This window comes from Taudactylus pleione, unplaced genomic scaffold (genome assembly GCF_031769625.1).
Source record: "Taudactylus pleione unplaced genomic scaffold, aTauple2 ptg000711l, whole genome shotgun sequence".
NCBI classification, from domain to species: domain Eukaryota; kingdom Metazoa; phylum Chordata; class Amphibia; order Anura; family Myobatrachidae; genus Taudactylus; species Taudactylus pleione.
In genome coordinates this window covers 12,938,577-12,955,844 of record NW_028285113.1, presented here as the reverse complement: position 1 = coordinate 12,955,844, position 17,268 = coordinate 12,938,577, and the positions used below count along the sequence as shown (strand labels likewise).

Here is a 17,268-nt window from a genome sequence, read left to right as displayed (position 1 = left end):
TGGGGCTGGTCCTCCTCCGCTCTCTGCTCCATCGGACTTCCTACCTCGTGCCCCGCCTCCTGTTCTCCGTTCTCTCGCAGCGGGCCCCAGGCCATTCATTGCAGCTGCAGTCAGTGTAACAGTGCAGTGCAGTTCGAAGTAGGCTAACAGGGAGGCGGAGTCGGGACAGGGGGTGGGGCTACACGGCAGTCAGTTCCAGGCCAGCAGCAGCATGGATGAGAGTGGATGGAGGAGACAGAGTACATAAACAGTGAGTATACTGTATCCTGTCTGACAGTAAGGTGATAGAGAGGGGGGGATCCTGTGACTGTGTATGTATCTGTGTGTATAAGTGTGTAAGTATGAGTCTCTGTAACTGTATCTGTGTGTATGTATGTGTCTGTGACTGTATGCATGTATGTGTGTGTATATATGTGTCTCTGTAACTGTATGTATGTGTGTTTGTCTGTGTATGTATGACTGGGTATGTGTTTATATTTAAGTGTGTTTATGCATGTTTGTGTGTGACTGTGTGTATGTCTGTATAAGTGTGTGTATGTATGTCTGTGACTGTGGGTATGTGTGTCTGACTATATTTATCAGGTTGTGTGTGTATGTATGTGTGAAACTATATGTATGTGTATTCATTTTAGGGATGTGCAGGCTCGGATAGGTTCGAGTTTGCACGTGGAGTTCGGATTTTTCCCTCCAAAAAAACGGAACTCAGAACGAGGCAAAACGTCATCTTACATGGACGAACATCATCATTCCTGGACAAAAGACCAGGAATGATGATGTTCGTCCATGTAAGATGACGTTTTGCCTCGTTCTGAGTTCCGTTTTTTTGGAGGGAAAAATCCGAACTCCACGTGCAAACTCGAACCTATCCGAGCCTGCACATCCCTAATTCATTTGTGACTGTAGGTGTATATTAGTGTGTAACTGTATGTATGTGTGTATTAGTGTGTGACAGTGAATAAATGTGTATATGCATTTGTGTAACTGTATGTGCGTATGTGACTATGTGTGTGTGTATTCATTTGTGACTAGGTGTGTATTAGTGTGTGACTGTATGAATGTGTGTATTAGTGTGTGACTGCAAATTGTGTCTGTATGTATGTGTGTAACTGTATGTATGTGTGTTATTGTATATGTGTGCAGTGGTGTAACTACTGTAGGTGCAGTAACTGCAGATGCTATGGGGCCCGGCCCATCCTGGGGCCCGGCCCTCCATCTGCATCTACAGTGCCACGCCTCGGTCTACGCCCCCCGCCCGGGCCACATGATTGCATGTGCCCCCCAGACTAAAAGTTGCCAGCCAGCCCCTGCTTGTCAGCAAGCTAGACAAGATATGTCTCACAAACCCTCTGACACAGGAAGAAAAAGGTGATCACATTCCCGCACTGTCTGAATTACAGGTTCAGTGAAACAGATTACCGTATATACTCGAGTATAAGCCGAGTTTTTCAGCACATTTTTTGTGCTGAAAAAGCACCCCCTCGGCTTATACTCGAGTCATGCCCGCATGGTATGCAGCTGAGTAGCGTACCATGCGGGCCGCGGTGCAGACTGTGTCTCTGTGACACAGCTGCACTGCGTGTGTAGCGCTGACCCGACGGAGTTCGGTCAGCACTACACACTGCCAAACACACAGCCGCCGGAGCCGGCAGCTGTGTGTTTGTTGTAATCAGCAGCCGATGAGAGTCTGTCAGACTCTCATCGGCTGCTGCTCCCACTGCGGGAGCCATCTTCCAGCTCCCGCAGTGGGTAATGGGAGAGACGTCATGACGACGTCTCTCCCATAATGCAAAGCGGCCGGAGGAGCTGATAGCAGCGGTGGAACCAGGAGTGGGGTTTCAGGTAAGTGTTTTTTTTTATTTTTATTAGGACTACTCGGGGCACCACCAGGGGGGATTACTTCTGGGGGCACTACCAGGAGGGATTACATCTGGTGGCACTACCAGGGGGGGATTACTTCTGGGGGCACTACCAGGGGGGGGATTACTTCTGGGGGCACTACCAGGGGGGATTACTACTGGGGGCACTACCAGGGGGAATTACTTCTGGGAGCACTACCAGGGGGGATTACTACTGGGGGCACTACCAGGGGGGGATTACTTCTGGGGGCACTACCAGGGAGAATTACTTCTGGGGGCACTACCAGTGGGGGATTACTACTGGGGGCACTACCAGTGGGGGATTACTACTGGGGGCACTACCAGGGGGGATTACTACTGGGGGCACTACCAGGGAGAATTACTTCTGGGAGCACTACCAGGGGGGATTACTACTGGGGGCACTACCAGGGGGAATTACTTCTGGGGGTACTACCAGGGGGGGATTACTTCTGGGGGCACTACCAGCTGCTGCATTTCCCACCCTAGGCTTATACTCGAGTCAATAAGATTTCCCAGTTTTTTGGGGTACAATTAGGTACCTCGGCTTATATTCGGGTCGACTTATACTCGAGTATATACGGTACTTTGACTAAAATATGAGATATGGTAAGAACTTACCCTTGTTATCTCTATTTCTACGAAGTCCATAGGGTTCCACAGGTTACTTTGGGGTATAGGCGATGGCGGCAGACATCCAGGCACCACAGAGTTAAAAATCTTCCATCCTCCCAGGATGCACTGGGGTCCCTCTCCTATACCCCGCCCCCGAGCCTCAGGCACTCAGTTTCGTCACAAGCCATAGGCCGAAGGAGGATAAAAAGAGAGAGAAGAAAGTCTGGAACACACAAGAAATCACATTCTCACCAGAGGGAGATGGAAAAAACGGTGACCAGAGCAAAGCCCATCTGCAGTACAGGTGTGACAGGGCGGGAGTCCTGTGGAACCCTATGGACTTCGTAGAAATAGAGATAACAAGGGTAAGTTCTTACCATATCTCATATTTTCCACATCAGGGTCCATAGGGTATCCACAGGATACCTTGGGGATGTCCCAAAGCAGTATCCTTTAAGGGTGGGGACGCTCCTGTGCTGAGAGGAGAATCCGCCGCCCGAAGGAAGCATCCTGAGAGGTGTAGGTATCAAAAGCATAATACCATACGAAAGTATGGACAGATGACCACGTGGCTGCCTTGCAAAGCTGAACCGCTGAGGTGCCACGTCGAGCCGCCCACGAAGGACCGACAGACCTAGTGTTTAGTGGCTGGCCAACCTCTCTTATGGAAGCCATAAAGGACAAACAAAAAGTCTGACTTCCTAAAAGCAGAAGTGTGGTCCACATAGATTTTCAAGGCCCGCACCACATCCAAGGTGGCCTCACCAACCGAAAGGTCCGGTGAAGTAAATGATGGTACAATAATTTCCTCGTTGATATGGAAACTAGATACCACCTTTGGAAGAAACCCAGGACGAGTGCGCAGCACAGCCCTGTTTCTATGAAAAATTAGAAATGGAGGTCTACATGCGAGAGCTCCCAATTCCGAAATCCTTCTGGCCGAAGCAATAGCCAGAAGGAATACAGTCTTAATGGTTAGCCATTTCAAATCCACTGAGCCCAGTGGTTCAAATGGCGGTCCTTGAAGAGTCTTCAAGACCACAGCCAGATCCCATGGTGCCACAGGTGGAACAAAGGGAGGCTGAATAAGAAGCACCCTTTGCATAAAGGTGCGGACATCAGGAAGCATAGCAATCCTACGATGAAACCACACTGAAAGTACAGACACCTGTACCTTCAGGAAGCTAGGCGAAGACCCTGGTCTAAACCCAACTGTAGGAAGACCAGAACTCTGGACAATCTGAACACCTGAGGAGCATAACCTCTAGTGCGACATCACTGGAAGAAAGCCCGCCACACTCTATGGTAAATGTTGGCAGATGAAGGCTTCCGAGCTCTCAGCATGGTGTTGACCACCGAGCTGGAGAAACCTCTGGACCTTAAGAGGGCAGTCTCAATAGCCACGCCGTCAAAGACAGCCGACTCAGGTCCGGATGAAGGCAAGGACCCTGAGATAGCAGGTCCTGACGTTGAGGCAACAACAGCGGAGTGTCCACTGACAGACTCTGAAGATCCGTGTACCAGTGCCGCCTGGGCCACACTGGAGCAATCAGCAGTAGCGTGCCGCCTTCTTGCTTGAATTTGCGTATCACTCGAGGAAGAAGGGAGAGCGGAGGGAAGAGGTACGCATACTGGAAGGTCCACTTGACCGCCAGAGCGTCCACTAGACAAGCCTTTGCGTCTCTTGTTCTTGACCAGAACATTGGAAGTTTGTTTTTGTGTCGTGAGGCCATGAGATCTATCTCTGGAAGGCCCCACTTGTTCACCAGTAGCTGACACACCTCCTGGTGAAGAGACCACTCTCCTGTATGCACGTCTTGACAGCTGAGAAAGTCTGCTTCCCAGTTGAGAACTCCTGGTATGAACACTGCTGATATTGCGGCGAGATGCTTTTCCGCCCATACTAGAATGCGGGACACCTCTGTCAGAGCCGCCTGACTGCGAGTCCCTCCTTGGCGGTTTATGTATGCCATCGTGGTGGCGTTGTCAGACTGTACCTGCACAGGTTTTCCTTGCAGGACCGGTCTTGCTTGCTGGAGAACCTTGAATACTGCCCGCAGTTCCAATATGTTTATTGGAAGAGCAGCTTCTACCGATGTCCACCTTCCCTGAAAGAAGTGTGGACCCATCACCGCTCCCCAGCCTCGGAGACTGGCATCCGTCGTCTAAAGGGCCCAGTCTGCATTTCAAAAGGGGCGCCCCTTGTTCAGGTGAGCCGTCTGTAGCCACCAGGCCAGAGATAATCGCACCTCCGGGGAAAGCACCATAGTCTGTGTCTTTATCCTTTGGGGCGACCCATTCCATCCGGAGAGGATCAGCTTCTGCAGAGGTCTTGAGTGAAACTGGGCAAACTCCACCATGTTGAACATGGATACCATGGATCCCAGTAACCTCATTGCCGAGTGAATAGACACCCGGCGACTCTGCAGGCAAAGACGGACTTTTGCCTGTAACGCAGAGATCTTTTCTCCCGTTACCAAGATCCCCTGATGTTGGGAATCCAACAGAGCTCCTAGATGGAGCATCCTCTGTGATGGTACCAGGGAGGACCAATTTATCAGCCAGCCAAGAGACTGCAATACAGAGACTGTTAGTTGCAGATGGCGCTAAAGTTTCTCCAGATAAGGCAACAGGCGGACTCCCTGCAACCGCAGGTGGGCTGCCATGACAGCCATAACTTTGGTGAACAGCCGAGGTGCTGTAGCCAGACCGAAGGGCAGAGCCTGAAACTGGAAGTGGTCCTTGACCACTGCAAATCTGAGGAAGCACTGGTGTGCTGGGACAATAGGCATATGCAGGTAAGCATCCTGAATATCCAGCGACACCATGAAATACCCAGGTTCCATTGCTAAAATAATGGAACGCAGGGTCTCCATCCTGAACCGAGGAAACCTCAGAAATTTGTTGAGGGATTTGAGGTTGAGTATTGGCTGGTAGGACCCATTGGGTTTCTGCACCAGAAAAAGATTGGAGTAATACCCCAATCGCTTCTGAGACAAAGGAACTGGCACTATAACTCCATTCTGGAGCATCGAGTGCAATACCTTCTTGAGTTCCCGGGCCTTGTCCCGTTTGGACGGAAGGCCCGTGGTGAAAAACCGACTGGGAGGCCTCCTGCGGAAGGAGAAGGCGTACCCCTGAGAGACCACTTCTCTGACCCATGTGTCTGAAGTGGTCAGACACCAGCTCCGGGCGAATTTCAGAAGTCAGTCTCCCACTTTGGGGTCCCCCAAAGAGAGGCCCGTCCTGTCAGGCCGAAGGTTTGTCATCGGACTTGGGAGGAGGACGTTTGGTACTCCAAGCCTGCTTCTTAGGGTTTGCAGGTTTCTTAGCGGCAGTCCTTCTTGGGAAGGACCGTACCCTGGACTTATTCTGCGTTCTGTAGGGCCGAAAGGACGAAGAACCTGTCCCTGATGGGACTGTAGCTGATGGCAAGCACGCAGACTTAGCTGCTGCTAGAGTGGCCACAATTTTGTCCAGGTCAGGGCCAAATAGGACTTCTCCATTGAAGGGTAAACCCTCCAAACCGCCTTCCAAGACCGCAGCCACAGGATACGACGAGCCTGCCGAGGAGATCCTAGACGGAAGCAAGCCCATATCTAACGCTGCCTCATTAATGTAGGTAGCTGAGTCCCTTAAATTACCCACCAACTTCACCTGTTCAGGTGACAAGTTTGGGTCCAGGGATGCCTCCAGGGTATCAGCCCACTGTTCCATGGCTCTAGCCACCCAGCACACGGCCATAGCCGGTCTGGACACACCTCCTGCAAGGGAATACATAGATTTTAGACATATTTCACCTTGCGATCTGTGGGATCCTTTAAGGAGGACATGGAGGGTATTGGCAATCCACTCGTGGCGGGGTCTCCCATTTTGAAAAATAAATTTTCTGCAAAAAGGGTATGCCACCGCCATACATCTAGGGGGCTGGTAACGTTTACCGGGCGTTTTCCACACCTCCTCTAAATGATCCACTAGCTGACCAGATAGGGGAAACACCGTAGCATCACCTTTAATATCCCTGAAAAAGGCATATTTTGATTTTTCTACAGGAGGTATGTCATCCTCAATAATCAAGGCCATGCACACCGCACGTAGGAGGCCTGGTATATAGACCTTAGACTCCGTCTCTTTATTTCGGGAAGTGTCTGGGGCCGACAGGTCCAACATCTCACCGTCACTTGTCATCACATCATCCTTATCACCCTGATCATGCTGAGGTTGCAGCTGATGCTTCTGCGGCCGCAGTGACGACTCCCCTTGTCAAACATCCGACAGATGTTGCATAGAGGTAGACAATGAGCTAACCCACGCAGGTTCATGGATGACCTGAGGGGGCGATATCGGGAAACTCTGATGTACTACCAACTGTCTGGGGAACCCCTGAATAGGGGACGACACCATAGACTGCTGTGAGACCCCCATCTGGGGAAACGCAGGGGTTGTCGCCAGCTGGCCCACTAGGGTTGTAAGTGCCTAGCAAAACAAGCCCACGGTAGCTCCTGCACAGGTGCAGTGACAGAAATTGTCCGTGCCTGTCTAAGACACGCCGTACATAACCCATCAGAGTTAACATCACCCTCTACCAGTGGTACGAAGCATACAGTACACTTAGGCTGAGTGTAGAACTCAAGCTCACTGTCAGACATCCTGTGTGACCAGGAGCTGTATGTGACAACCGCACTCACAATAAACTGTATAATGAGGTAATAACCCCCTTGCAACACCGCACCGCAAGGGGTTTAGCAGAGAAGGGATAGTTAAAAAAAAAAATGACTGACAGTTGGGAAAGTGAAAGTAACAGGCAGCAGCTAGCATTAAGTCACATACAATGCAGAATGCAAAAACCCTGCACTATCTGAGCTTGATCAACTACACAGACCTGAGTCTGGTAGGAAACAGCGCTGCATACACTGACCTTGCACCGGAGGAGAGGTATGCGGGGGGACCCAGACCACGATGCCGCCGTTATCAGCGTCCAGCAGCGCTTGCCAAGTTGTTCAGAAAATGGCCACCGAGGAGCAGAAATGAGGCTGGTCCGGGGGAGGAGCGCATGCAGATGCCTAACCACAGTGGAGAGGCCATGTGCAGCGGGGGAGGCGGCGGCTGCCGAGCAGGGAAAGCGTGCTCCCCTGGCATGCATTTAACCCCTGGGATGCTGGACATTACTGTTTCTGTCCAGCCCGCTGTCCCAGGGGGTAGTGGAAGCGCAGGGATCAGTAGCCTAGCCCACACTGCAGCCACTCCCTAGGGAGCCCCCTGCCTGGGGACTAAGGACTGTGTTATTCGGCGAGGACCCGCCGCGGGACCTCGTCGCTTACCTGCAATCCCCTTGAGTCCGGCCACAGTCCGGGCAACCGGGGTCACCGCTAGCTGTGACCCCAGTTACCCACCAGGATCCCCGGATCAGTACCGGCGTTCTGGTACCAGCGGGGTGTAGGAGCGACGACATGGACGTCAGAATTGACTGTCCATGTTGTTCACTCGTTAGGTGTGCAGCCACAGCTGCATTGAAAAACTTCAGGGGCCTTAGAGACCTCCACTCTGTACAGTGCATCCGACTTCGGCCAGGCACCGGCGAAAACTGAGTGCCTGAGGCTCGGGCGCGGTGTATAGGAGAGGGACCCCAGTGCATCCTGGGAGGATGGAAGATTTTTTAACTCTGTGGGGCCTGGATGTCAGCCGCCATCGCCTATATCCCAAGGTATCCTGTGGATACCCTATGGAACCTAAAGTAGAAATAATGGATTCAAGAGCTATGTCATTATAGCCAGTTACTTTAGGTTGTGAAGGAAAGAAAAGATCTGGCTGGAGAAGGAACCCCTGTGATTGTTGACAAAGAGATCAGCCATGGCGGTGTTCCAGGAACATCTGAGACAAGGTGAGACAATATGCGACAATTACAAATCCCGCAAACTCCTCCCAATCAGACCATTGGTAGAATCTGAGCGATCAGAGCAGTTGGGCTGGAACAAGCAGAAGAAATGTATCTGCCACAGAACAGCCAGTACATTCTTATATACTCTACAACCCTGTAATTCTAGTTCTCTGGTGACCACTAAATAAACAGTTGAATGGATCTAAGTGGTGGCAACTCAGACAGTCCCAGCTGTCTACCCCTTGGATATAGATCATCTAGATAACCAGATCTACTGCTCTGACCATCAAAGAGATTATAAATGTTTTCATCATGGCCTGGGGGCTGCAAATGCCCCCTTGACGGTTCCTGTAAGATTACACAGTAGCACTGTCCATCTGTATGCAGCTTCCATGGCCATTTAGGAGTGACATCCAGGCATGGATAAAGGGCAGTTGAATATGACTTTTTCTATATGAAAACAGGATTTTGGTACTTACCGATAAATCCCTTTCTCCCATTCCACAGGGGACACTGGAGTTCAAGACATTGGGGTATAGACGGTGGTAGAGCAGAGCCTGGCACTTTAAATAATTCTGAAGTGTGACTGGCTCCTCCCCCTCTATGCCCCATCAGCCCCAGTTTTAAGAACTGAGCCCGAGAGGAGACGGTAGACAACAGGAAAATGAGAAGGAGAAGACCACAGAACGGAACAATACCGACTGAAGGAGAACAGAGGAACCCACTGCAGGGAACACATGCAGTCACACAACTAGATAAGGACCCAACAAAACGGCAGGAGCGCTGGGCGGGCGTCCAGTGTCCCCTGTGGAATCGGAGAAAGGGATTTATCGGTAAGTACCAAAATCCTGTTTTCTCCTTCATCCACTAGGGGACACTGGAGTTCAAGACAGTGGGGATGTCCCAAAGCCAACCTCCCGGGTGGGAAGCGCGGAGAACTTGCCGACCTTTCGGCCAACCGAAACAGGGACAGCCCAAGACTGGAGGCATGTCGTAGAGCCAGGAGACAATCAGAGCTCCTTGCTGAACAGTCACAGACATTCCACAACTTACAGCGTAAATTCAATGGAATACGGCTAGAGAGTAGCCGCAGATGAGAAGCATCAGAACACCGTAAGCTCAGCCAAAAACAGACCAAGCAAGACCGCTGGGAGCAGAAAACCCCAACTAGAATCCATAGAATGGCAGTAACATGAGAACAAAACTCGAGAAAACCGTACCTGTGACAACTACAGGAAGCTGCAACAGTCTCAGACAGCAGAATCCCAGCACTGCGGGACATCAATCATATAGATAAAAGTATAATGATACCAATATACAGAGACAGAGCTGAACCTGTCCACAGACTCCTAACAAAGCAAACAAGGAGGCAAGAGTCACGACCTAACAGTCGCCCTGAACCATTCTCGAGGTCCAACTACTAAAGGGTTGGTAACCAGTGGAAGGTTTAGACCATAGAAGTTGTCAACAAGTGGCGATCCCACTGGGCATGAGGCGGATACGAGAGGATTGAGACTACAATTCCTTCCAGTGGGTCAGACGGCAGTACCACCCCTCCTGTCAAACAGCAGACAACTTCCTACATGATGGTAGAGTGTAATCAGTACCAACTACTGGCCTGAACATAGTATGAAAACACCCAGGATACCCTTAGCAGAAAAAGAGCACGGATGCCACCTCCACCCAGGGAGAGTTACCAATATAGGGAAGTATCCCATCCGCAAGGCTAAAGCACTAGGACAACTATGAAGGTACCATTCAGGTACCTGTCAGTGTGCTGAATTTAGCAACAGATACTGAACAGGAAACAAACCAGGCCCCCTGTATGGAACATAGAGACTGTCACACTTTATAGTAAAGATGTGCATTAGCCCATAGATGCGCTTCAGTCCATAAACCAAACAGATTCCAGTAGAATAGGGTCACAAATCTCATTGTTACAACTATGCACCTACACACCAGGAAAGCTCTAAAGTGTACAGCCAACTGATTTAAAAGAACTGAAGGCTGCTAGGACAGCAGCTAGGGTGCGTAAGAGAGAATAACAGCTATGTCAGGATGCATGAAAAGGAAGCATCTTCCGAGGCATTAGTGGGGTAAGCCCGCTTACCTGTGAGCGACCAGAAGCCCTCTGGACGCTATGTAGAATGTCACTGACCTTATTCATCTCACAGCAACCCACCACGTCAGGTACAGAGAGTAGCCTCAGTGGGCAAAGATCAATGCTCTACAGCACGGACTTCAGTCTGGAGATGCTGCAGAAGAAAATACTGTAGAAACTAGCAAATTGTTAGTGGAGACAAGAAGGCCATACAACAGGACGCTATACCTGAGCCTGTTCCATTAGGGATATGTATCCAAATAGAGATTACACATACCCCAAAAACGGTCTGCTAGTGTATCCTTACATTAACACTTATAATGGTGAAGTGTGTATTACGCCCACAATCTGATACAACCCAGGCCAGACCCTGCCTATATCGGCGGGTGGCCCTAGGCCTCATGTAAATTAACTAAATAAGCCATGAGGATGAAATAGATCCTGGATTCTCTATGTACTGATAGGAAATGTACCCAAGGGACCTTCAGATACCCATTTTATTGAGATATGCGACAAGACAATAATATAAAGTACCAGAATCGATACTGGGAAAGGTACCTGTACATAGACATAGAATGCGTTAATTATCCCAAGTAAGAAGAGATATATATATATAGTGATAACGCCAGTCAGGGCCAAAAACAGATTTCTCCAATTATTAGGAAAATTCATACAAGGAACGGGAATATATCAGTATATATACACATACACACACATAAACATAGCTGCATGAAAAGGCAAACTCTTTGAAAAGAAGAGTTAGTACCGACATAGTAAGTCACTTGTCAAACTCCTGCACCAGGAGATCAGCACGCTACATACATATACATATATACACACACACACATATATCCCGCACCAGGAGATCAGCATGCTATATCTATATATACACACACTGCATTCCTAGTGTCTTACAAGTTGGTTACTAAGTATGCCCTAGAGTGTAGTTGTAATTAATAGGTCCCGCGAAGTGGACGCCGTAGATATAGACTGATGGAAACAGGACTATAACCCGAGGCGGGTGTAAGTACATATCCTTATATACATGTGTGGACATACAGGAAGGCCCCAGGACATGTATAGAGTCCATACTAGAAGCAATGCCGTAGGAGCCTGTGACTATCCTATGTAAGCTGCAGAACATGACTCTAGTCTATAGAGCCACCATATAATATGTATGGATATAACAGACAGCTTCTGGTAAACCCTGGCAGCTTTCCAGACGTGGAATAATATGTACCTTAATGATTGTGGAAGTATAGGCATACCTACACATATCCATAATTATATACTTATACACACATCACCAATCCCTAGGGAGAGATGGTGTAAGCGGAGTTATAGAACAAACGACCGGATCAGGAGAGTCCAGCCTCTCATCGCAGCATCCTCTGTAAATATGCTAGGTATCAGACATAAAACTGAGAAGAACATATCCTACCCCTGCTTTAATGGTAAGGATAAGAAGCAATTTATATATATATATATATATATATATATATATACACACACACACATAAATCCCCACATGCCTACATACAAGATTAGTAGGTGACAATATAATTTGAAAAATATAACATGGGCAATAGTTAGAGCCATGGAAGGAACTGAGCCCCAGGTCTTAACGCAGGGTTTAGTATAAAATACAAGTATATACATACATGTGGCTTACCTCCACGCAGGGAGACTGCTCATGTGCCGCGCATGGCCGTCATTCTGCTACGGCGTTGGGGCAGGAAATGTTAGCAACGTACTATCCCAGACTGATTGCGATCCTGGGACCCTTCAGTTACCGTTGTACTCGCCTTATCAGGTGTGCCCTTCTGGCTCCAGATGATGGAAATCAAAAGATGACCTCAGTGATGCGAGACAGCAATGCCAACCACCACAACGGCCATATGTTACTACTTTGTGTTGTGTGTGCTGCCGAAGGGAATAAATAAGATATAAATCCATATAGATGCACAGATGCATACCTTCCAAGGTAAGCACCGAAGGCTGTTGAGATTTAACATATGTGCAGCCACATATGTGCATGAGAAGAGTACGGCTCATTCTTAAGGTGAGCCAATGTGAGGCATAAGCCTGAGGATGGGACGCACCCTTTTTGTAACCTTGAGTTAAAGATATGCAATAACCGTAATTTCTGGCAGCAGCCAGAACAGTGGCCCCGACTATGCATACTATACACATTTAGGCAGAGTGATCTCTGGCAGCTATAGATGCAAGAAACACACTGCATTATTCTGTTACACATCAAGCATATTTGCCCCAGATGTTCAATGTAATAAGCCTGCCGCACCTGGTATACCCAGGCGGTCTCCCATCCAAGTACTAACCAGGCCTGGCGCTGCTTAGCGTCCAAGATCAGACGAGATCGGGCGTGTAGCCGTAGGCGCTGACAGATATGTGGTGGGCAAAGTGGCATGTACACAACCTCTATATTAGGCTGTGGCATGTTCCTCCCTGTGCTTCATTTTTTTTTTTTTTTTAATATATAATATTAAACCAGTACACTGCCCAGTTCCGTAGGGGAACTACCGACGTGCAATATAACGGAGATGAGGCAGAGCCAGAATCTATATAAAGACTGCAGGTTAAATTACAAACTCCACAGTTGTGCCGTTAAACCTAATAAGACCAGGTGCTGTAGGTTTAAGTAAAGAAAAAAACGGGAGAGGCCATATGCAAGCACAGGGAGAACATACAAACTCCAAACAGCTAGGGCCGTACTGGGAATAAAACCCACAACCCTGTTAAGGGTTGCACCCCCCACACAACTCCAGAGTGAGGATGCAGGAGATGCTGGCAATAAGCCCCGGCTCCTTTTAAGGCAGGTGCATATGCTATTTTATAATACTCGCTGGAGGTAATGGCGGCATCTGTGCACGCCAGCATGGACTAGACTCCGCCCCTTATCAATAAGCGGGCGGGGCGCAAACAATGGCTGGTATAGCAGGCATAATGCGAGTGGGGGAGCGGGAATGTAATAGCCAGCGCCGGTGCATCTTCATACAAGCACCGGCGCCGCAACCAGCAGCCGAGAGCGCTGTGAATAACAGCCTCGCTCTCCGGCGGCTGTGTGCAGAAGCCAGCGCTTCTACAAGCACCAGCGCGGCAGGGAACAGCCGCGCTGAGCAGCTCCCTAAGCCCCGCCATACGCCCAATTGTAGCCAGCGCCGGTGCAATCTTCATAAAAGCACCGGCGCCGCAACCAGCAGGCGAGAGCGCTGTGAATAACAGTCTCGGTCTCCGGCGACTGTGTGCAGAAGCCAGCGCCAGTGCTTCTACAAGCATCAGCGCGGCAGGGAACAGCCGCGCTGCTGCGCAATGTAGACTCCCTTATGGGAGTAGCGGGACGCGGCAGGCTCCCTCCCCGTGGGGATAGAGCAGAGGGAGGATTCGGCTCTCGTGAGAGCAGCAGACAAACAGAGCGCTGTCAGCTCTATTAAGTCAGACAGCGCTCAGTCGTGCAGGGATATCAGGGCTCGCTGCTAGGCAGCAACATTAGAGACTGTCTGAACAGTCTCCCTGTACATGTATCCGCGCTCTATGCGCGGTAGCTCCGCCCCTTGTAATAACGCTAGCGGCGTTATAACAGGATTCCAGGAGGGGTTATACTACAGTATATACCACATGAGCCTGGGAGGGGGCAGAGGGGCCGCAGATTAAACTCCGTTCCCCATAAGGGGAACAGAGCTGTACTTACCACTGCTGGCATCAGGGCTGCGGCTAGGCATTCGGAAGCACATATTAAGCTGTGGCGTGTCCTCCCTGAGCTACTGCCAGGGTGCCTGGGACTCCGACACGCACTCTTTTTTAGTGGTGGCGGGTCTCCTAATGCCTCCATGTAGCAGGCTGACAGACGCAGTACTCTGTCAGCCTGTCCTCAATGCTTTGTGAAAGCTAGAAATTAAAATAAAGTTGAAATAAAAGAAAAACTACTAAGTGTGGGCTGGAGCTCAGCCCTATGTGACCGGCTCTCTCGGGCACATTCTAAAAAACTGGGGCTGATGGGGCATAGAGGGGGAGGAGCCTGTCACACTTCAGAATTATTTAAAGTGCCAGGCTCTGCTCTACCACCGTCTATACCCCACTGTCTTGAACTCCAGTGTCCCCTAGTGGATGAAGGAGAAATATATGTGCTACATGAGCACTGCACTAATAGCCCACAATGGCAGAGAGCACTCACAATAGAGGTCTAATCTTATCATGTTGTGACATTTACTTAGGTTTATGTAAGTGGTTATTTTTACCAAGTAATTCTGTAATGTAAGTTACTGATCACTTTTGGAAGACAATCAGCTGTTTTATTTGCACAGACATTTGTCATTGATATTATTGTTATTCATGGTAACGGTTTCTAAGAAGACGATACATTAGCCAGATTGGTTTTATTTACAGATTTGTCTAATCACATTTGCAATTAATTACATTTGCTACTACTGTACAGTACTTAGAAGCAATTGTCTGTACTTTTCTTTAGGTGTACATAAAATAATGGATACAGGTACAGAGGTTTTGTCCTATGTACGTGCCCTAAGGGAAATACTTGCTCGCTAGTGCCTAGGACTTATGGAAGGAGGATGAGTTACTTTTACCTTGTGGCCAATCTCATGGGGATTGGACATTATTTGTTTACCTCCCAAGAGAACTATTTTGGGATGTTCATAGACTGATGTATACTTTTTTTGGCATAAAACAATATACACCAGTGTTTCCCAAACCCAGTCCTCAAGGCACCCTGATAGTCCAAGTTTTAACAGATTGTAAAATCAAAATGAATGAGAATCCTGGACTGTTAATGTGCCTTGAGTAACGAGTTTGGGAAACACTGATATACGCAATACACATGCAAAAGAATTCCTGAGGTCTGTGAATACAATTGTGAGCATAAATTAAATAGAATTTACCGTCTTTGTCTTCTCAAGTACTCCAACACACTGAGCATTGTCCTCCTGGAAGCAATGTTTATTGTGCCACGCACAAAGCCTTCAGACTCTACATTGAAAAATGAAATATTAAAGTATTAGTCAGGCCTCCACTTTGTTGGAGAGATTGTGGAGAGACAGGCACCTTCATACATATCTGGTGCCCAAAGATTGTAGTTTTCTGGGATGTGTTGGGAGCCCTAGCGAGTAAAGCGATTAACTCAATAATTGTCAGAGATCCATGGTCTCTTCTCCCGGGGCTCCCTATTGCATCTTTGGATAAACTATCAGATAAGCTAGTCTCAGGCTTCACTGCAATCTAGGGTGGTTTCAGGCATAACAAACTTCTCAAAACTAAGCTGCCGAGGTACAAGAAAGTATAAAGGAAAAATGTCAACTTGCCAAAATCTGTAACAGCAGGTTGCCAACACGTAGACAGATGTGTCATTAACTTGTGGGGATCTCTGGCTGAATTACTTAATACATTATTGCCCTTATATGAGAACAATGTACACAATACGGTGAGTAGGGATAACAGAATCCATAATGTGGTACAGTACACACACTCTATAGTACCTGAAGGGATCTATCTATGGCCCTGATTCAGACCCACTCGCGAGCGGCTGTCCGCTCGCAAGTGGGTCGAAGTTCTGCACTGAGCATGCGCACAACGGAGGGAGCTCCGTCGTGCGCATGCGCCAGACGCGACGAGCGAAGGACTTTCCTTCGCTCGTTGTGTCTGATCAAAGGGGGCGTGCTGTCGATGTTGATTGACAGCACGCCCCCTTTGGTGGGCGTGCCGTGGGCGTGCCTCCCTGACGGGGGCGTTCCTAAGGGAACGCCTCCCGTCAGAAGCCCGGCCCACTGACATCACTAGTGATGTCAGTGGGAGTGATTTTGGCTCTGATAGAGCCAAAATCACTCCGGGCCTTGTGGTTGAAAACCTCAACCGCAGGCTCCGGCACGCAGTTTCGATGGTCGCGATGGTCAAGACCATCGCGGCCATCAAACTGCACGCTCGTATAGGCTGTGGGTGGTGACCCACAGCTATACGAGCGTCCAGGAGGACGCTCCATAATTATGGAGGCCGGCCCTCATTCAGAGCGTGCGCTCTGCTCAGAGCGTACGGCTCTGAATGAGGGCCTATATCTTTAATATGATACATGTGAACTAACAAAACGTACCGGAGTCTGAACTGGCTGGAGTGGCCGATCTGCTGGATGTTGGCACAGAGTGGCAGCAGGAAGTGAAAAATCCCTGGATGTGCTTTGATAAAAGTGTTCTCCATATGTTATTGGGATCTTCTTGTAGAATATTATGTATAAGGTAAGGCAACACAGCCTGACAGAAGTCTGCTTTCACCTACAAATTCCAGACAAACATATAAAACATATAAAATGAACATGCAACAAACAAATACTGCTGACTGTTTTATCCTAAAATGGCTTTTCCTATTTTGCAAATAGCACATGCTATCCCCAGTCTGACTTGTACCATTATGGCTTACAGCATGAGCGCTATTTGCATGATGAAAATACTATCGGGGTTAAAAAAAAAAGGTGGTAGCCTTGGACTTTAATTCCCAGGGCTAATCAATTACATCCCTTTTTTCGGGCGGTACCACATAGAATCTTGGAAACGTTCCCGGACCTATGCGTTAACCCACCATTTACACCTGATAATAGGCTAGTTATTGTGTATATCTTTTCAGACACAAAAAGAAATATGCGTTAACTGCAGCCTGCGGGCTGACTTTGGGGCTAATTGCATAGCCCCGAGGGATCAATTAGCCCCCGGTAAATTACAGCGGCTAATTGAATTCATCCCCCCCCCCATGATCAAATCATTGAAACTAGTCTGACAGATGTA

At 48.8% G+C, this 17,268-nt stretch overlaps 1 protein-coding gene across 3 annotated transcripts in view; it reads right to left on the bottom strand.

Moving 5' to 3' along the window:
- ATM (ATM serine/threonine kinase) overlaps nt 1-17,268 on the bottom strand; it is a 245,664-nt gene that overhangs the window by 70,722 nt on the left and 157,674 nt on the right. For all 3 annotated transcript variants that reach the window (XM_088456725.1, XM_088456727.1, XM_088456726.1), the window contains exons 37-38: nt 16,584-16,761; nt 15,382-15,469 (exon numbers count right to left, since the gene is read on the bottom strand). In XM_088456725.1, the coding sequence (XP_088312851.1) occupies nt 15,382-15,469; nt 16,584-16,761 (266 nt within the window). The remainder of the gene's footprint in view (nt 1-15,381; nt 15,470-16,583; nt 16,762-17,268) is intronic.